The following is a 22,801-nucleotide window of genomic DNA, read 5'->3' as shown; positions in this document are numbered from 1 at the left end:
CTAAATGAGAAATCAGGAAATCTAAAGTTGATATTTAGTTCTGTCACTAACTGTTCACAAACCTTAAGCCTTCCTATGTATAAAATGGGGATATCATGGAGCCTCAGGCAGAGCTGTGAGTATCAGATGAAATATGTATGTGGAAGTCCTTTGTAAACTGCAAAAAATGAGGCTGTTCTTGTTGTTCTTACTACTACTACTATTACTACCACCACCACTATCAGGATTTTTCTATTACAGACGAAAATTTGAATGATATATAACCAATATAGTACCAGTGGTGAAATTGGCAAAGACTAGTTTTTAAGATATGTGAGAAGGTGGAAAATGTAGTGAATTTGCCCAGTCGCTTAGCATTAGTGAAAGACCGTTTTGGCAGTATAATTACTTTTTCCATCTTCAAATATACTGTCTCCCTTTCCATAGAAACTATGTTAGGCAAGTCGTCATAAGTTTAAAATCTTTAAACACAAAAAGGAAAAAGAAAGAATAAAGTCTTACCGTCAAAACAAATAAATAAATTTTGGATGGGTCTGTAGGTTTGGAGGGGTCTTAACATTTCACTGTCCCACAGATTGTAAACATTACAAGGCCTTGGTGAGCCATGCCCATGAGCTCATTGAGACTTTGGCTCTCTGTATCTCATACCATGCACCTTAGGAAGTTCTTGGATCAGAGGCAGATGTGATCACTTTTGTTATTGTTCCCAGTATGGCCCCAGTTCTGTGGCTTACTGTGTCTACTGATAAAGCAACGAGAGAATCAAGAAGTCACTAGACTCTGAGGTTGAATCGATCTTAGCAATTTATATTGCATCTTACAGAGTTAATGCTCTTTTCTTTTTAGTGTTTGTGACTGTGGTTAAGTATAATATCTTAAAGTTACACCTCCCTTATTCCTTTTATTTTTTCATAATTCAACAAACATTTATTGAAAGTCCACTGAGTGACCAACACCAGACTATATCCCAGGGGAGAATCAAAGAACAATACAAGGGGTCTTTTCTTGAAAAGCTCACAAATCAATGGGGAAAGGACCCAGAAGAAAATAACTACTGGGGCGGCCGGTTTTCCCAGTGGTTAGAGCACAGTGCTCATAACACCAAGGCCGCCGGTTTGATTCCCACATGGGCCAGTGAGTTGCACCCTCCACAACTAGATTGAAGGCAATGACTTGACCTGGAGCTGAGCTGCACCTCCCACAACTAGACTGAAAAACAATGACTTGACCTGGAGCTGATGGGTCATGGAAAACACACTGTTCCCCAGTATTCACCAATAAAAATTTAAAAGAAAATAACTACAATATAATGAAAAATGGCTATAGATACCTTTGGTTTCAAATGGCCAAATCACATATCGGGGTTAGTTGATTGAGCAGCTGAGTAGTGTCATCAAGGACCCAGGCTGCTTTCTTTCCCCTTTCTGTTCTGCCAGTCTCAGTGTGACCTGTGATTATTCCTTATTATAAATAGGCAAACTTTTCCAGAAGATTTCTAGGAGACATTATCTCAGAACTTATTGGCAATAATTGGGCCATATCTAGCCCATCCCCCAAAAAATAATAGACAGAGGCAATGAGACTTCCAGAATAGGCCTAGGCTAGTCAAGAATTACTTCCGGGGTATAGAGACACTTTCTCCTGATGCTTGTGTATGTGAGATAGACACCCAAACAAAATCGAGGCTTGGAAAACACAGACGATGAGAAAATGGATTTTGGAGTAAAATATCTACAAGAACATGGAGGGAAGAGAGTGACCAATACACAGAAGGTGAGTGGGGGAAATTTTCATAGGAGAGATGTTATTTAACCTGCTATTATAAGATGTATTCCAGAGAACAAATTGATAGTCACCAGATGGGAGGGGGGTTGGGGCGATGGGTGAAAAAGGTGAAAGAGATTAAGAAGTATAAATTGCCACTTATAAAAAATAGTCATGGGGATGTAAAAGTACAGTATAAAGAATATAGTCAATATTGCAATAACTATGTATGATGTCAGATGGGTACTAGACTTTTTTGGGGTGATCACTTCGTAAGATACATAAATGTCTAATCACTATGTTGTACACCTGAAACTAATGTAATATTGTATATCAACTATAATTGAAAAATAATTTTTTTAAAGTAAAAAAATAAATTAAAAATAAAAAAGCAAGCAATGGAGAAATAGATAGTTAAATTATTCTTGGACGACTACTTATAGCAAAAGAATTTCAGGTGCTATGATAAAAAAAAAGACGTGATTGAAGAGATACAGAACCTCAGGTTAATCTCTTGGGGAAAAAGTAGTTCATAGAAGTTTGTCTGAGAAAGTAACCTTTTAATTTCAATATTCCCAAGTACAATAAAGGTAAAAGAAAATAATGTGAAGGTGCATTTTAATAAAAAGTTGGGCTCTAAAGTAAGTACATAAGAAAAAAACCAGAGTTAAATTTATCCTTGTATATTCCTGAATCATCCATGCACTACAACAATGTACTATCTTGTAGGATTTTTAACTTTAAAGTTTGAGATCACCAAGTTAGTCTAAAGAATAGAACAAAAGTAACTGTTCCTACATGGTCTATGCATGAAGACCATTCTGCATTTAAATTAAGTTCTTAAGAAGAATCATAAAAAATTCTATTGTTTGTACTTGTCTGTAGGATTTACTCTATCCTATTTTAATATGAAATCTCTATGATCATTTAAAAACAGCTTCAAAATTTATGAAGCAAAAACTTATAAAATTGAAAGGAGAAATAGAAAAATCCACAATAATAGTTGGGAATTTCAATACTTTTCTTTTTAATCAATAGAAAACAATAGAAAATAAATAAGGATATAAAAGACCTTAACAATTGTACCAACCAACTTAACATAACATGTTTATAGAACATTCCACCCAACAACAGCAGAATATACACTGTTTTTAACTGCATTTGGGACATTCACCAAGTTGTACCAAATTCTGAGCCATAAAACAAACCTTAAGATATCATAAAAATTAAAATCATACAAGTTCTTTGACCATAATATAACTAACTAGAGTTCAATAACAGAAAGATAGCTTCCCAAGTGTTTTGAAATTTAAAAACAGACTTCTAAATAACCATGAACCAAAAAAAAAAAAAAGAAAGAAAGAAATCACAAGGAAAATTAGAAAATATTTTGAACTGAATGAAAATGAAACCACTACATATCAAACATTGTAGGATGCATCCACAACACCTTTTAGAGGAAAATCTATAGAATTAAACACCTAAATTTAAAAAGAATATCTAAGTTTTCATTTTTAAAAACTAGGAAAAGAAGAGCAAATAGAACCCAAAATAAACAGAAGGAAGGAAATAACAGTTAAGAGGAAAAAATTAATGAAATTGAAAGCAGAAAGCCAATAGGAAGAAAAAAAAGGCTGGTTCTTGACCAAAAAAAATCAATAAAATTGATAAACATCTAGTCAGTTTGATCAAGAGGAAAAGAAGATACAAATTGCCAATATCAGAGATAAAAAAGAGACCATCACTATAGACCTTACAAGTATTGAAAGGATAATAAGCAAATGTAAATTAAATATAATATTATACCACTCCTAACTACTCCCCCAAAATTTTATGCTCCCCAAAAGAAACAACTCATGAAAGTTTATACAGGATTTAGTCATAATCTCCCAAATCTGGAAACAACCCAAATACCCTTCATCTGGAAAAGATAAACAAATTGTGGTGCATCCACAAGATGGAATGTGATTTATCAACACAAATGGGTAGAATACTGATAGATGCAACACAACGGATTAATTTCCCATGTGTTATAGAAGCCAGATTCAAAAGACTTCATACTATATCATCTATAAGACATTCTGGAAAAGGTAAAATTATAGGGACAGAAAACAGATAAAAGCTTTCCAAGGACTGGGAGTAGGAAGAAATACTGACTATACAGGATGCATGAAGGAATTTCGAGGGGTGATGGAACAGTTCTATATCTTGACTGTGGTGGTACTTATGTGACTATATGTGTTTGACAAAACTCACAGAACCATAATGCAAAAAAAGTGAATTTTACTATTTACTAAAATAAATGAATAAAACAATCTCTATGACCTTAAAAAAAAATAAGACGAGTCAGAGTTTTCAGGGCTCAACAGGAGTTTAGAAGAGCATCCAGGTAAGGAAAATAATAGTTAAAGATGTAAAAATCATGATACTTTAGGGAATAACAATAATTCTGGAAGCTGGAGTATAGTTTATGCAAAAGAGTACACTGGGGAATAAGGCAAGAGGATGAGGTTGGGCCAGATAGGGAAAATATTTGAGTGTTATGCTAATATTTTACACCTTATCCAGAAGGAAATGAAACCGAGGATTTTCAGAAATCTGCAGTCCTTTTTTCAATGTCTTCCAGTCTTTTTGGAGGTATGCCACTCCTTCTCAAGTAGATTGCTCAGGCCCTGAGTTAGCATTCCCTGAAGTCTTCCATGTTTGTAATAGTTTTACACTTGAAGTTCCTTTTGGCTGGATATTAGAACCTTGATTCACATCATCTCTCGAGTAGTTTACATATGTTATTCTCTTCCCCTGTGCATAAAATATTAATATTGAAAAGTCTAAGGATAATACCATATCGTGTTTCCCCAAAAATAAGACCTAGCCGGACAATCAGCTCTAATGCGTCTTTTGTTCGCTCTTTTTCCATCATTTTGGAGTTTTTACATCTTCTATTTATTTAAAAATACTGCCCATGTTGTTTGTTCATTCTTGTTCTTGTGTTCCTTCTAGTTTACTCTTCATTTCCAAAATGAACTTTTCTTTATTTCTAATTCTTTATGGAAATTGTGTTTTCACTAATCACCTAATTTATGAGCTGTAATAATTCTAATTTATCTTCTTTTCATTGCTTTTATAATTCTTTCACCTCGTTTTTTTCTTATAATTACTCCATATGGAAATTGATTGTAGTGTTTTTACGTTACTCATTTTTTAGTGAAATGTGTTTTCATGGTCTTTTAAAGAGAGAGATGTGGGCCAGGGTAGCATTTCTAATTTCATGGTTCTCAAGATCCCATTTCTGTTATTTTCACAGTGATGGAGAGTAGGTTTGGACTCCCTTACTCCCCTCATCTCTTTTTATCTGGACTTCCTCATCCCTTCATCCCATTGTTCTTGCCTTGCTCAATTTGGATACAACCCCCAGTAGTTTCTTCTCCGTGTGGGGCTTTGTCCTAGGAAAGTGCTTCAGCTTGTAGTCTTAAGAATTCACAGGAAGGACTCAGACCTACAGAATTCTTCAGCCGCATCAGATCTGGTGGCATTTTCTTAGTCTTACCTATCGGTTAGAGCCTGAAAGTCCATTCCTAGCTTCTTTTGCTGTTGTGAGCTTTTCAATGAGACCTAATGGCAATTCTGTTTCCCTGGCTCTCAAGGAATTGTGTAAGCATTCCCTCCACAGATTCCAGCATGTTCTTACTACATGTGGATTTTGTAGTGGTTGCTAGTTTGTCCCGATCTGCTCGTATTTTGGAGTTGGTATACATACCTTGTCGACTAGTATTGTATAAGTTGTTCCTTTTTTGTTTTGCTGTAGTAGTTCCTCCATTTTTATAGGGAGGTTTAAAAACTATGCCACATCATCTTTGCAGAATTCCTCTAGTGTTCTTGAGAAAAAAATATTGTTCTGTAATTCCGTAATTGAAAACTGTATTATTTTTTTTGACACATATAACATCACTTAGAAAAGTTGAGCTTTTGGGTTACATTTTTGAAGTACCCTGAAATTCTAAGAGCCATTATTTTTGCTTTTGAATTTACACCTCATTTGGATCAAAGATGTGGTTAGGCTTCGCATAATCGTGATATTGTAGAATAGCTTTGTCATCAGGTAGATCTGGATTCAAATTCCACTTCTGCCACTTATCATTTTTCTTTTCCCATATTAATTTATTTTTTCTGAGGTTTTCCTCACCTCTGACATGAAAATACTACTTGTACCACAACTACTACTACTAAGTATCTCAAAGGGTGATTTGGATTGTTATATTGGATATTTGACTGTATGTTAATAAATTCATATTTACAATCTTTTGATTTGATTGCATCCTAATTCATAGAAGTATAATAAGGTGACAATGTAGATGACAGTTGAAAGTATAATTTCTTTTATATTACATAAAAAACTTTGTTGTAGAATTTTAGAACAAAAATGGCAATTCAGTGTTTTCAAAATAATCTTATTAATACATCAACATTTGATATGTCCTATCATAAATTGTATTCAAATATTCAATATTGCTGACATCATTTCCCATAGCAATTGGGAGGGGCAGATATGGTGGATATAGAAGCTTTGTCCTTGGGAAGAATCTGACTTGGGTCCTCCCTTCATCATTTACTAAAAGCTTCATTTGGTTTGTTGTGCTATCAGTGAAAGCTTCCTTTTATAGCTGCCAGTTTACATATAATCAAATTCAGTGAATGTTAATTGAGCATGTACTTACCGCTAGAAACTGGCATAGGCACTGGGCATAAAACAGTGAACAAGAAAGAGTTTCTGCCCTCCTGGAACTTAGAGTTTAATGTCAAAGATAAACAAGCCACTAGTAAGTACTGTTATAATAGAGAACAACCAGATATTATAAGAGGAGCCGTTTAGCCCACATTTGAGGTTCAGGAAAGGCTTCCTGAGGAAAATGATACTTTAGTAGATGGGGATGTGTAGGAATTCCCAAGCTAATAGGAAAGTGGACAAAAAGGGCATGTGCAAAGGCTGGGAGACACGTACAAGTATGAGGACTTGAAACTGTAAGGACTAATAAGCAGTGTTCCAAATACTGGCTGATGAAGTTCAAACTCACCAGGAGAGTTTTTAGCTACACAGATGTTTTTTATAGGTCCCACCTCAGACTTGATGAATCACGTTCTTAGAGAGTGTGTGTCAGGATTCTGATTATTAGCTCCTGTGGGGTGCCACTGGCTTAGGGCATGTAAGAGGGTTTGCAGAAGGGGTACCAATGCAGGGAAGGTGAGGCAGGGAAGCCGGGGGCACGCTATAGAGGGTTTGGAAGCCACATGTGAGTTTGGATTTTATCCTAAGGGCAGGGGGAAGCTACAGAAGGATTTGGGGTGTATGAGGATGGGATGATCAGATTTATGATGTATGAAAATCACTAAATTTACTAAAATATGACCCCTGCTTTCATGAGAGATACAACCTAGTTTATGAGGTTCAACTTCTTTGAACCTCAGTTTTCAAAATCTAAAATAGAAATAACATCTATTTGGCATGGTTATTTTGAGGTTTAACTGAGAAAATAAAATGCCTGATATGTATTTGGCACTCAAAAGATTTTAATTACTGAAAATAGTGTGGAGGTTCCTCAGAAAATTAAAAACAGAACTACCTTATTACCCAGCAATTCCACTCCTGGGTATTTATCCAGAGAAATCCAAAACATTAATTTGAAAAGATATACGCACCCCTATATTTACTGTAGCCATTCACAATAACCAAGATATGGAAACAACCAAAATGTCCATCAGTAGACGATTGAATAAAGAAATTGTGGTACATTTATACAATGGACTATTACTCTGCCATAAAAAGAATGAAATCTTACCATTTGCAACAACTTGTATGGACCTAGAAGATAGTAAGCTAAGTGAAATAAGTCAGACTGAGAAAGACAAATGCCATATGATCTCACTTATGTGTGGAATCTAAAGAATAGAATAAAAAATATAAAGAATAGAATAAACAAACAAACAAAATAGAAGTAGAGATACAGAGAACAAATTGATGGTTGCTAGATGGGAGGGGGGTTGGGAGGATGGGTGAAGCGATTTTGAAGTACAAATCGGTAGTCTCAAAATAGTCATGCAGATGTAAAGTACAGTATAGGGAATACAGTCAATAATGTAAAAACTATGTATAGTTTCAGGTGGGTACTAGACTTATCGGAGGGATCCCTTTATAAATTATATTAATGCCTAACCACTATGCTGTACACCTAAAACTAATATAAAATAATATTGAATGTCAACTCTAATTAAAAAATATATAGTCACAGGATGTAAAGTACAGCATAATGAATATAGTCAATGGTATTTTAATAACTATGTACGGTGTCAGATGGGTAGTAGATTTGTTAGGGTTAGCACTTTATGAGGTGTGCAAATGTCTAATCACTAGTTGTTTTGTACTCCTGAAACTAATAACAAAAAAAAAATAGTCATGGGAACATAAAGTACAGCACAGGAAATACAGTCCATAATACTGTAATAACTATGTACAATGTCAGATAGGTAATAGATTTGTTGGGGTTATCCCTTTGTGAGGTATATACTCGTAAATGTCTGATCACTATATTGTTTTGTACACCTGAAACTAATTTTAAAAATTGAAAAAGAAAATCACCTTCTCGCTCACTCTAAGGTCAAAATTACATGCTGATTCCTCCACTCAGAATCCCCCTCACCCTGGATAATGCCTCAGTCAGGCCTCACTTACAAACATCCTCTCGGGAGGCACTCCTTGAATCTTCACACCAGCTGAGATGCCCTTGTATGTATTTGCAATATGTTTCCCCTTAGGGCTATTCATTATGCTTTCAATTTCTTAATGCCCATGTTCCCCACAGATTCTAAGAGACATGATGGCAAAAGTATATACATAGTTAATCCATATTAGTCACAGATTCTGTTCAGGAAATCGCTTACTTGCTAAAATGTTCTGTAACTCCAAAATCAATATGCATGGCACTTTCTCTATCATTCTTGCACATGCACAGAGAGGTGAGAAATTTGAGAAGCCCAAAATGCATGCTTTCAGCTGAGGTCAAACAAGATGATGCTCTGCCTTCTTGTTTCAGCTCTCATACAGTTAATAAGCATCCATGTTGCAGTCTACTTAGTGCCACATTTTCCACATTTTTGTGTTTTTTTATGGATTATTTCACTGTTTAAAAGGGCCCTGAAGCACAGGGCACAAATGCTGTCTGATGTTCCTAAGTACAAGAAGGCTGTGATGTGCCTTACAGAGAAAATATGTGTTAGGTAAGCTTCATTCAGGCAGAAGTTAAAGTGTGTTAGCCATGAGTTCACTGTTAGTGAGTTAACAATATATGAAATAAAATGTCTTTAAACAGAAACACACATAAAACAAGGTTATGTATTGATCAGCTGACAAAAATGTGACCAGAGGCTTGCAGGCACCAAACCCTGTATTTCCCTTAGGAGCAATGGTTCACTATTCACTAATTCCAGTTTTGTGATGATTTTCATAGAGCATGACTACTGCAAATAATAAGATTCAACTATATCTTATTAACTTCTATATCTCCGATAGTTACACAGTGACTCATGTAACAATTGTTCAATAAATATTTGTTGAATTGTGTGTATGTATATATACATACTTTATACATACATACATAGATATTATATATAATATAGAAATAAGTTACACTGTATTTGTTTTTCATGCCACAGGCATACCTCACAGCCTTATTGTTACTTTTTGCTTTAAAAAAATGCTAAATATCAGTTTATTATTTGTGTCATCTTTATTGTTATCTAGGATGCTGGAGAAATGGTTCGTTCCTTTGTTGGTGGTTTGGAACTTGTTGTCAATTTACTGAAATCAGATAATAAAGAAGTTTTGGCAAGTGTATGTGCGGTTATTACCAACATAGCAAAAGATCAAGAAAACTTAGCTGTTATTACAGATCACGGAGTTGTCCCTTTATTGTCCAAACTAGCAAATACAGTAAGTAAAATGTCTTTTTATTTTACATGCATACTGTCATAAGATATCATGGTGTAGTGGCAAAAACAATGAGCTTCAAGTCCAAAGACCTGGATTCAAGTTTAACATCCATCACTTATGAGGTGTGAGATTTTTGGTTAATTCATTTAATTTCTCTGAGACTAATAAATGTGAAAGTATATTTTTAAACTCTCCAATGTTTATATGCAATATCCTTGTGAAATAGAGGCTGTTTTCCATTTGTCACTGGCAAGTAAAGTGGTGACAAATATCTTATTGTAGAAGTGTTAACTATCATCTTCATCACATCATCATTATTATTATCCTTAAGACAATTGTTCATGCCAACTTTAGAAGTTAAATGTGCCTTCCCCAGCTTAGCAAGCTTGGATCAATGGCATTCTCAAGCTAGAAGACTTTGGCAGTCACCGTATTGTTTATCCAGAACTGTGCCAGATAGAATAAGCAGCCCTGAGAGATAATGACTTCACCACGTCCAGGGGTATTTGAGCATAGCTTGCACTACCACTTGGCAGAAAAGTTGTAGAGCAGAAATTCAATCACTGGAAGGATGCTTGGTCTAGAAGACTTTTTAGAGCTAGTCTAATACTGAGTTCCTAAGAATATCTGACAGATTCAGTTAAGGACACCAAGTTATTGCCTTAAGAGACCAGGACAATTAATGAACAGAAAACTATATCCTTTTTCAGTTATGTGATACCTATACGAGATAATTACATACAAAAAGAAGGATAGTCTGCATAAAGAATGCAGAAAGGAAAATGGCAGACTCAAAATGTCATTGCTTGCTACACTGTCTTTTCCCTCTTGAGAACCAAGAGGTACCTCAATACAAGGTGTATTACTCATATAGAAGTGTTCCTAGGGTGATCAAGTGGAATTAGTCTATTTATCCCAGTTAAGTAAAGTGCTCCATTAAGAATGTCTTAAATTATTTTCGTTACTAAACTACTTGCTGATCTGTAATTCTGTGTTGTGAGTAGATTTACTCAAAAGGAAGTTGGTCCTTGAACAAATAATAATAATAGTAATAATGCTAATGATGATGATGGCAGGCAGATAACTAATGCCAGACTCCTGATCACCTTTGAGTGCACTGACAATGTTCAGTTCCTGAAAAATCAGGATTGAAACTTTGTCCATTGGTGACCCAGCAAAATACTAGTTCCCTTCAAGACAGCACCAGAGTAGCCAGCTAGCCCTTCTCTCTTGACTCATTGACTTTTTAGCAGGCAATAAACATCTTCTAGAGCATAAACACGATATCAAGGGATCATTACAGTGCACATAACACCATTCATTTCCTTTATGCAGAATAACGATAAACTGAGACAACATCTAGCAGAAGCTATTTCACGTTGCTGTATGTGGGGCAGAAATAAAGTAGCCTTTGGTGAGCACAAAGCAGTGGCTCCATTAGTGCGTTACCTGAAATCGAATGACACCAATGTGCATCGAGCGACAGCGCAAGCTTTGTACCAACTCTCAGAAGATGCCAATAACTGCATCACCATGCACGAGAATGGCGCCGTCAAGGTACAGTTGGTTGACTTTGTGGTTTCGTCCAGGTTATGCAAATGTGGCTGAAAAGAAACTTCAGTAATGTTAAGGTTTTACTGAAGGGGGTATCTGGACTCAAAACTGCCTCCTTGTTGGGTCATAGCTGCAGTTGAGTCATGTGTTATCATGGATTATGCGGCAGAAGAGTTGCATAGCAATAGTATTTTTCTAATCAAAGAATATAAAATATACTCAGTAAAATAAGTAATCATTCCACAACTTGAATTTGATTAAAGAAAATTTACAGTGTATGAACCATCAGTGGTAATATATTATTTACTTAGCACTTAAATAATAAACTATAGGCACCAACTTAATAGCAAAGGAGCTGACTGAAACAGCAACTAGTCTGCAGTTGGACAGTCTTAACCATAATGGCAAAGGACCAATTCAAAGACATTTAAAAAAAAAATCTATGCATCAAATTTTCTTTGCCTTTAACCGATATACAGGTAGGAGAGTTTCTGCTCATAGACTAATGTGTATATGCTTTGGAAAGCACCTAGAGCTTCTGAATGGGATATTTTGTTGACAATAAATATAAAAATACTTAAGAGTTCATGAACAGTTTGCATGTGTTGGGAAAAATTGATTTAAAGTGTTAGTTCTTTTCTATAGCTTATTTCCTTGTACAATATAATTTTACTGTTTATTACCTCAATTGGGAGCCTATGACAACCAGGTGCATTCACATTTTAAAATGAATGCCCAAAGAGGGCTTGATATTTTAGACAAGAGTTAATAAAATTCTCCAGTTAATGATATCTAGTCAGATTTATATGTGCCGAATATGAAACATGTCAGGAGGAATCAGTCTCTTAAAATGCCAATTGGTAATTTTTTGAGGTATTAATTTATCTTTCAAATCTATTATAGATGAATATGATGTTAACTTTTCTGAAATTAAACCTAATGTACATTTAAGTGTGTCAACCTTTCCGTTATAAATCTGTTCTTACAGCACATACATTTGGCCAAATTAGTTGCTTTAAGCAAAAAACTGGCATTAAAAGCACCTTTTAAACGAAGCACTGATTTTTCAAAGTAAATTATAAAAAAATATATTGGAATGTTAACTCCAAGTTGCTAAAGAATGATAAAAATGCTGTCACTCCTCTATGATTATGTTCACACTTCAAAAAAGAAGACATTTCTAATTTAAAATTACTATGTACATTCTATTATTGAACAGGACTTGCACAGCCTAACCTGCCATAAGTATACAGTGTTGTAAAAAAATGAAGCTATAAAATTTAATTAGTCTGGTAAATTATCTGACATATAACATATGCTTAGACCATTGCCAAGGACTTTAAGAAGAGAATTTCTAGACTACTCAGAAAATTTTTACATTTAATAAGGTTTGCATGTTACCGTTCAGTTGACATATATGCCAAGTGCCTATGCAACTCTCAATTATTTCGTCTAAGGCAAGTCAATAGATAATCAAAAATCATTTATAAATTGTATTATGCTATTAGAAGTGTTGAAATTGTGTTCACCCTCCCACACAGCTTACATATATTAGAAAAAGAAGCACTGAGAATGACTAGGGTGAGGAGAAAGAAAAAAAAAAGCAAAGAAAGAAAGTAGGGTTTGTTGTGACCCTTTCCTGGATCATCTTAGAGTATCTTGAGGACCTCTCTGTCTTGTCCATTTGCATTCCCAACTACCTGCTAGTTCCACTGGAGGATAACTGTAAAGAACAGGACTTTTTAAAAATTGTACTCTGTGGAGGCAGCCCTTACCGTGGGCTCTCCCTCTTGGGGCCGTGGGGAAAGCATATGGACCTGTGTCTCCCTTCTCTGGTTTTCTTTAAGGAGGAAAAAATATGTGGATGTGGTTTACTGGGTGTAGGTAGAATAAACGAGGTTTGGTAGTTTCTTGGATCTGGGGAATAAAGGAAAGAGTTGAGTCAAAAATGACTGCAGGTTTCAGGCTAGGTGAAGAGGAAGATTTCTTAGCCAAGATAATGCAAGAAATTATTTGGCACATGAGGGGTGGTTAAAATACCTGCAGTGAATGTGTCACAATGTGTAACTGCTAACATGTCTGACACCAAACACATATAAACTTTATCCACTCTTTTGGCAAACCCCTGGCTGTTTTTATTTCTAATTGCTGTTGAACCTTTCTAGTCAAATGCTTATAGTGTTATTTCCCAGGTCTGCAAACATTCCTGCTGCAGCTGCCCATGAACAGTGCTCACAGGCTCTTTGACAATTACCAGAGTCATCCTGTCACCCTGTTCATAAGTAATTTATTCTGGAATTAGCATCCTTCTTCTCACAATTTCCTCAACAGAAGTGGCTGACGTTATGCAATGTATCTGTCTCATACCAACTGATGTTTATTCTATAATAACAGTGAAGGAGTATTGACGGTCTAGAATAGATTGAGTTCAGTTTCTAATGTGTTAATTTAAATGGTCAGTTTGAATTTTAGGTCAGAGCAGTGCTTTCCAGAAAGAGTGGAATGTAAGCCATATATGTAATATTAAATTTTCAAGGGGCCAGAATTTAAGAAAAGATAAAAAGAAACAGGTGAAATTCATTTCAGTAACATGTTTTATTTAACTCAATATATCCGAAATATTATTTCAACATATAATCAATATAAAAATACTAATATTTTACTGTTGTGTATGTGTATTAAGTCTTCAAAAAGTGTGTTTTACACTTATAATACATCTCAGTTTGGACCGGACACATTTCAAGTGCTCACTAGTGTCTAGTGACAGCACAAGTCTAGAGACAGGAGAGAGGGGAAAATTCAGGAAGTACCAGTGGAGAGGTTTTAAGCCATGAGTGAGGGTGGATAAGATGTTTTGGGCACAGAGTTTAGAGAAGCCTGAGAAATGTCTACATGTTCACCCACGGAGCATGTAAACTAGGAAGAATAGCTGTCAGAGTAAACTCGGGAAGTGAATAGGTCAACTAGGAGTTCTAGAAGCCAAAGGAAGAGTGAGTTTCCAAAAGGTTTGTGTTCAAACACTGCTGAGCAGTCGACGAGGACTTCCTGATTCAGTTATGTAATCTTTGTGTTTGAGCCTTTCCCAGTAAGAATCTCTTCTATATGAACTAGTAATTCCCGTGCTCTAGTAAATACAATGTGATCGGAGTAACGCAATATTTATTCCCTTTTGGATTGTACACGGACCTCCTGAAAAGCATTAGCTCAGGGTCTTGTATCATTGGAAAACCTTGTGAATGGGGATGCAGAGCTGTTGGCAACTCTACTGACAATGTGAAAAGTCTAGGAAATGTACCGAAGTCATTTGCTAATTATAACAAAACTGTAACATAGGAAAGTAATATAAGGACGGGAAGGACTGCAGGAAAAACTGAGCAAGACAAGCCCTTTCCTAAGACAGAAAAAATGATCAAATAGAAAGATGATGCGCACCTATAAAAGGCATTGAGCTGCTTTCCCCATGGTGACATTGGATTTGTTTTTGCAAATGTCTATACCAGGCAAGTGAAAGCAAGGTTATGGCCTATAACTTTCTGCAAGGCAGGAAATTGAAGAAATTGCACAAACTACAACCAGAAGCGGGTCCAGCAGTGGGAGAGTGAGGGGAGAGTATTTCAGTTGGGGCGGAACTGAAAGGGTTGTCCTGGTTGCCTCGCACATGGAGCAGCATTCAGAGAGCAGGTCAGGTGAACGCAGGAGCAGACACCCCAGAGGATTTCTAAGCCTGGCACAGTAAGAGAAAATACTACTAAAGCTTTGGAATCAAGTAAATGTACCTTAGAGACAGATGACTCAGGATCTCAATGTCTATGTGCAGTCTACATACCCAATGTTTGATCAAACTAGGATATTTTCTATTAATTAAAACTCTTAGTGTACCTTTGTGATTTTGAGTACTCTCCTCACATTTCAGATAGTCCCTGGAGGGCTGGGGTTTGGCCACTTGGCAGGAATTAAATGACTTAGTAGGACCAGTAGGTGTCAGTGACTATATCATGAGACCACATATACAGTCATATACAAACCTGTTTCTGATTGACTTTTCTTTATTTGCATTTTTCCTTTAAAGTAAGAAAGAAACTTATGATTACTTAAAGGTTTCCGTAAGTTGTAATAGATTTTAGTTTGTCATGTTTAACTTAATGTTAATACACATATAAAATGTTTTCCTTCACTTTTATTTTTTAACTTAAAAATGTAATAGTTTTAAGGTATAATGGATGTACACATGCACATATCCTAAAGTGTAAAATTTGATAAGTTTTGATGTGTACACACACACACACACACACACACACACACAGCAAATCCTCCTTCTTGACCTTCTCTGTCCTGGGGCAACCACTGATCTGCTTTCTGCCAATATAGATTAGTTTGCATTTTCTAGAGTTTAACATAAATGGGATCACATAATATGTGCTTGTTTTTGCTTGGCTTCTTGCACTCCGCTTAATTATTTTCATATTCATCCATGCTCTTACATGTATCAATAGTCCACTCTTTTATTGCTGAGTAGCGTTCCATTGGCTATATCACAATTTGTCCTTTCATTTGTTGGTAGATAGTTGAGTTATTTCCAATTTGGGGTTATTACAAATAAAGCTGCTATAAATATTCGTGTACAAGTTTTTTATGCTCTCATTTGCTTTCACTCCTCTTGGGTAAACACCTAGGAGTGAATGGCTGTGTCATATGGTAGGTGTATGATTAACTTTTTAAGAAATTGTGAAACTGTTTTCCAAAGCGGCTGTGCCATTTTACATCCTCACCAGCCATGTATAAGGGCTTCCTCACCTTTGGTATTGTTACCGGACTGAACCGAGTCCAATGATTAACTACTTCCCAGTCAAAAGACATCTGAGAAGATTTTATGAGAAGGGATGTATTTAATTGTGTGCCAGCAGGCAAGGACAAAGGCATAGGGTCACTTCCCCAAAGTGACCTGTCCCCAAACAAAGGATGGGATTCATCTTTATTTACATGTTTATGCATAAACATTGAGGTGAGCCTCCTCGTCACATGTAAAGGTGGGGACATTCCTGCACACATGCAGTAAGAAAACATGCCTATACGTATATCTCATGTTCAAAGATGACAGAAAATCTCCATCCCTGGGGGGAGATTTTCGTATTGCAGTGAGGGTCTGATGAGAAGAGTTCATGAAGAGGTCAGAATAGAGCTCTTCAGGCCTCTTTGGCCAGCCTCAGACATTTGAGCCCCTAGTTTTGTAACTCATCCTCAGCATCTCCCTGAAAAGACAATTGCGGCAATTGTCAATGTCAAGGGTGGCACAGGTATGGAAGAAAGTTTAACTAATTAAGTCTCAGCCCTTTTGTTAAACAGTTAGCAAATTATAGGATGTGGTTACAAAAACCTTATAACCTTATATATCCAGAGTGATCTAAATGGGTTTATTAGTAACTTTGCTAATCTAAGCAAAGTTACAAATTCTAAATAAAAGTGAGTCTATGCTAAACCCCCTGGAAGGTTGTGTGTGTGTGTGTGTGTGTGTATGTGTCTGTCTGTCTATCTATCTATCTATCTATCTATCTATCTATCTATCTATCTATCTATCTATGTATCTATTACAGAATGTTCAGTCTTTTTTATATTTTAGACATTCTAATAGGTGTGGAATGATAGCTCATGATTTCAATATCAATTTTCCTAATGACTAATGATGTAGAACATCTTTTTGTTTGTATATGCTTATATGCCCACTCTATGACTCCTTCAGTAAAGTGTTCAAATTTTTTTTGACAATTTTTCAGTTGCGTTGTTTTATACTGGGAGTAGAAGGTTACCTTATACTGAGAGAGAAAGACTTAAGGATTTTCTTATTTAAATGGTGGTTTGGAATAATAATATGAAATACATAAGAAGGGCCTAGGAAAGTTACAGTGATCGCAAGTTCTGATCCCAAATCGGGAGTTGTAGCAATGTATATAAAGTTTTATAAGGGTATAAAAGTTAAATTACGTTTATACATTTAATATACATTTAATATACATCAAAGTCAACTTTGTAGAAAAATATTAAAATATTAAAATTATTAATAGCTAATAAAGGCAATCATGGAAGGAATATTTCAGTATTGTTTGATTCCTTTTTCTAAGTTTATGTTAGAGTATACTCTTTATCCAACGCTCCTTGACCTTTACTACGGACACGAATCATCTGGGAATGTTGTTAAAATGCAGACCCTGAGCCAATGGGTCTGGTGTCGGGCCTGAGACTCTGCATTTCTAACAAGCACCAAGGTGCTGCTCTTGCCTTCTGTCTGGGACCACACTTGGACTAGCAAGTCCTTAGGCCTGCAGCAAGGACCCCAGGCCAGTTGTCCCAGGCCACAAGCAGCTTTGTCTATTTAGAAACATTAGCTGTTTTTCTGCTGACAGGAAAAATGGTTAGGAAGCACTGTTCTAGAAGAAAATCATATAACATATTATTTGATATCCTTTCAAAGGCAAAACAATTAATTGCATTAGCCAGGGGTCTGGCATACTATCTCAAATTTTATATTCCTAGTTTGAAAGCTTATAAGGTTAAAAATAATTGCAAAAACCGCAATTACTTTTACACCAACCTAATAGTATTTTAAATAGGACACTTGTCTCCTTCTTCCATGCCAGCTCTGCTTCACTACACTGAATTCACCTTGTTGCTACTAAGGTACCACCACCCATGCACGCCCCCCACCCATCCCCGCCCCAGCAAAATCAATTTTCCTCCCCTCTTGAAAGCCAAAAAGGGGAAAAGATGAAAAAGATAGCTGCATATAAAGTATAGCCAAAGAGCTAGATAACAATGAAAGCAATATCTTTTTCATTTATCCAGCTTGCTATATGCCAGATACTATTGTGAAAGCACGTTTACACATACTCTTCCATTGAAGCTTTTCTGTTATCCAAGGAGATGGGAATTATTATCTCCATTTTACAGGTAAAGAAACTGAGTTTCATAAAGGTTGAGTAACGTGTCCCAAATCACCCAGGTCATAAAGAAATGACCGAAGAAATCCAGTTCCAGCGTTTGTTCCCTTAATTCCCATTGCTAGGTGGACCTGAAGGACCCTGAGGCAGATGTATGGGTGTGGGCCCCGTGTTTAGGGCTCTGTTGAACTACTGAGCCTGGTTGAGAAACTGCTTTACGAGGCAGAGCAGCTGTCTGGGAAGGCACACGGGGAATGGGACTTGGCGGAGAACACACTGGTTTTATGGTGGAATGGTGCCTGTCGGTCCTGTCACAGTCCTCACCTCCTTTCTTGAAAATATGTCCCAAGTGCTCTATTTTTCTCCTTAGTTTTCATGATTTTCCAGCCTCTCTGACTGCCCTTGAAGCTTTCGCATAGTCTTAATTTATGCCAATTAATCATTATTACTAGTAAGAGTTATAGTATATGAAGTTAAAACCAGATGATTTGTGATTTAAAAAATATATATATATATATATTTCTATCTTTACATAAACTTTAATAATAAGGGTATCTTTGTTTTCCAAAGGTAAGAAACTTGTTATAGATAAGGAAAGGGGTTAAAATTAAGTCCAAAACTCATGTATTCAGGCTCTTTAGTTCCAATTATGTTAATTCTAAAAATGTCATACACACACACACACACACACACACACACACACACACACACATACACACACACCCCGGGGATGCCAAAAAATGTATACAAGTGGATGCTTTGATCAACGTTGCTCAAGCAGTAGTTTGCCATAATCAGAAGTGTCTGGACGCTGATGGTAACTACTTTGAGCACCTCTTGTAATTGCAGAAGTCAAATGTGACTTGTATTCATCTTTTGTTATCAGTGTATATCTAGTATTACAATTTTAATGTAGTTTTCCTTTCTTAAAATGTGTATACATTTCTTTGCACACTCTGTGTATACACACACATATATATACACACACGCACATACATACACAGCATAAAATGCCATTAATATTAACTAATTACCTTTCCTTATGGCCTCTGCACACATTTTCTGTCTGCAAGCTCTTCTCCTCTCTTCATCCTTAATTTAGATGCACCTGCTCCAAGATGCTTTCTTGGACTTCCCGGATTAAAGTATGTTATCACTCTGTTACTTTCATTCAACACTGTTTCCTTCATAGCATTTGGCACACCTGGTAATTATTTTGTCCATTTACTTGTTTTTGATCAGGCCCTTCTCATAGTGTCTATGAGGGTTATGAGATTCTGTCCTACTCGCACCTCCTGAATTCTGGGAGTAGTGAATCGAAGGGTAGGCCCTGGCTGTGTGGAGAATCCATATACCATATCTTTATTCTATCCCTTTATTTTAAATTTCACCAGATGATTTAGAGCCACCCATTAAATGAATAATTAGCAAATATTAGAATAGTAGGCTGAATAATAAGAGATTTCAGTGCTTTCCTTAGACTAACAAATAGTTAATATAAATAGCTATGTGTATTTTATAGAATGTATATTATAGGATAATTTCTTTTTAAAAATAGCAGCCAATTACTGAGTATTCATAGCTGGGCTAGGTGCTTTATTCCTTATTTAGTCTTCACAGTAACCCTGTGATGCAGGCAATACTGCCCCATTTTAAAGATTAGGAAGCTTTGGTTCAGTAGTCTAAGCAATGTGTCCAAAGTCACATAGAAAGAAAGATCCATCTGGATTCAATAAATTGCAAGCAACACAAATATCTCAAATAAGCTTAGGCATCAAAGAGGATGCATGGATGTTTGACAGATCTCATGGGCAAGAAAGCAACAGAGCCCTAAGAAGGTGTTAGGAAAAGGGATTTAAAGGTTTTTTTCATCTTTTCTTTCATTTCTCCTCCTTTCTGTATCCATTTAATTTTACTCTTTCTCTGCTAGTTGGCTATATACCTCTAGTTTGCTCTGCTGTTTCTGCAAGGTTTACCCTCCAGTCACCTAGTGGGGCCACATATTTTTTCTTACTTTCAATTTAAAAAAAAAAAAAAAAAACTCAGGGAAAGGAATCTGTCCCAGTTTGGGAAAAGTACCCACCCTTAGTCCAATCAACTGTGGACAGGTAAACAACATGGTATTTTACAAAATGGCTTTCAAGGCTTGGAACTGGAGGTACAAGGACAGGTAAGAGCATTTCTGGTGAGCTGGGAAGACCTAAAAAAGATATACACTAATGTAACAAGCCATGATTAAGATTTCTGGACCTATTAGCATAAGAAATTGTTCGATCAGTTGACATTCACTGTCTTTTACTATCGTGCTGTTATTTAGTGTCTTTTAGAATTACATATACTTTTATTGTGAGGTGATCATTCCAAGTCTTTCAAAGATGTACAGTGGGCATTTTCCCCAATAATTCTAAAATGTGCCTTGTTTGTTGAAATTATAAGTTCTTGCTAACAGCTTTGGCTTGTGTTAGTTATTATTATTATTTTATTTTTATTACAGAGCTCTTTCATAAGGCAAGCTTTGTGAGTTAAATGGATGTAAATTATAAAATGTGAGAGGTAATTATTTATAGTTTTTATTGAAAATATTCCAGACCTAGCTATTGCCAACTGCTGGTATGGATTTAGTATTCTGAAATTTAAATAGTAAGTTTGGGCTCTCATTTTTGTCAAAAACTTTGTGATTAAATGGTGTATTATTATACTGTCAACCTACATTTAAGAAAAGACACTCCTTCACCATTTTAAATCTATGCAAAACAGTCTTCATTTTATGCACATACAAACCTGTGAAGCATTCACATGTTGGTTTTGGGACTTTAAACTTGGCAAATTACAGATTCCCATTTTTATATCTGTCACTGCTGCTCCAAATTTTGAATTGAAACCACAGGATTTATCTGGCACTCACACCAAGCTAATGCTTTTCCTTTGCTTTAAATTAGCTGCTACTTAATAATTAAGAAAGAGTGCAACTAGATGGCAGATAACATTAGGACAATAATGTATCCAGATTACTGTCAACTGTGCAAAGGCTACTTGAATTTTTGGCAGTTTAAAAACCAAAAACCTGTCCATCATGTTGCATTCAAACATGGCAACAGGTGAACGCCCTAGCCTTTTATTTTTGTTTAGTTTAGAGGAAACCAATGAAAAGTAAAAACAAAAAGTCATTTCCATCCAAACTGTATAAAATACCTATCAGGTATGAGCCTCCCTTCCTGAGTTGGGTGAAGCCGGAAACCATGACCTTGATACTTGCTCCTGAGTGGCGTAGTTTTAGAGATTGTTACTTACATATCCTAATAAGTTTACTGTAGAATCCCTGCCAGTTAAGAATATATTTTAGGGTTAAGGAGTGTTGGAGTCCACAAAACTTAGATTTGAGGCTGGAGAGTTTTTCTTTTTCTTAACATAATCATACTACCAACATTAAGCACATCAGGCTATATTACAGTTTTTCTGATCACAAATAAAAGAAAATGACAGGACTGGGGAGTTTATCTTGTCTAAACTATATAATCCAGGATTCCTTAAATTTAAATAGGTTTGGATATCAAGGCATTAGGTTGGCATAAGATGCTGCTGGCACATGTTAAAGCATCTTTTGGTCTCAGAAAAAGGCACTTTTCCTGCCGAGCTGTAGGTCTGTTGGCGCTGTTCACCAGTAGCTATGCCCCGCAGCTTTTTTGGTGATAAATGATCCGTTTCAAATAAATGAAATGGCATCCAGCTTTGCAGAAAGAATCACTTTCTGAAAAAGCGAGACAGTTTTGTAGGGTCAAAAATGCACAAACAGTATGGTAAAATAAAGTATATGCTGCTCTTTTTCATGGAAAAGATTGCTACTGCTACTTTTGCCAAATTCAATCAATGTGCCAAAAAGTCGAGGAATCTGGCAGGGACTAGTGAGAGCAGTTCCATCTTTCATCTATATTTCTTCTCTGTATTTATCTAGCTTCAGAAAATGCCGGGAATGTCTTTTCCTTCCGACTTGGCCCTTTAGCTAAACCACAGAAATACACCGGGCAGTTTCTCATAATTGTTTGGTTACTGATGGTATAGTCAGTCTTTAAACTTGTGAGAAATATATTGTTTCCATTGGATATTTATGAAAAACACCAACAACTGTTTGTTTTCATTTTCTGAAAATTATCCCAGGAACAAAACAAAATCACTTTTTTTAATTGGCAGCTACTTGACTCAATACACAAAGGCAGGAGGCCAGCTCATTATTTTTGGCCTTCAGCTGACCCAACATGGTTTTCTCGTATAAGAAGCTATTCACAGATGCTAGACGTAAGAATTAATAATAATAATAATAATGGTATTTCAGACTTCATAAATAAGTAGTTTTTGGCACTCAGAATATATCTTCTCTTTTTCCCTTGAAAACAGCAATCCTGTTATATACAAAAAGTAAACAGTGCTCGAATTAGCACGTTAGAGTCTTTAATGTACCAAAAATATGCATGCATTAACGTTTCCTTCTAAAGCTCCTTTTTTTCACTTCCTTCAGGATCAATCAGTTTTTGTTATTAAAAAAAAATACTAAACTCTTAGGTTCTTAGGAGCT

The 22,801-nt window shown here is 35.9% G+C and overlaps 1 protein-coding gene across 3 annotated transcripts in view; it reads left to right on the top strand.

The window, feature by feature from the left end:
• The window catches only part of ODAD2 (outer dynein arm docking complex subunit 2), a 160,707-nt gene that overhangs the window by 111,817 nt on the left and 26,089 nt on the right, over positions 1–22,801 (top strand). For all 3 annotated transcript variants that reach the window (XM_033105410.1, XM_033105408.1, XM_033105411.1), the window contains 2 exons: positions 9,557–9,745; positions 11,081–11,302. In XM_033105410.1, the coding sequence (XP_032961301.1) occupies positions 9,557–9,745; positions 11,081–11,302 (411 nt within the window). The remainder of the gene's footprint in view (positions 1–9,556; positions 9,746–11,080; positions 11,303–22,801) is intronic.

Source organism: Rhinolophus ferrumequinum, chromosome 5 (genome assembly GCF_004115265.2).
Source record: "Rhinolophus ferrumequinum isolate MPI-CBG mRhiFer1 chromosome 5, mRhiFer1_v1.p, whole genome shotgun sequence".
Lineage (NCBI taxonomy): Eukaryota > Metazoa > Chordata > Mammalia > Chiroptera > Rhinolophidae > Rhinolophus > Rhinolophus ferrumequinum.
This window is presented reverse-complemented; position numbering and strand designations above follow the sequence as displayed.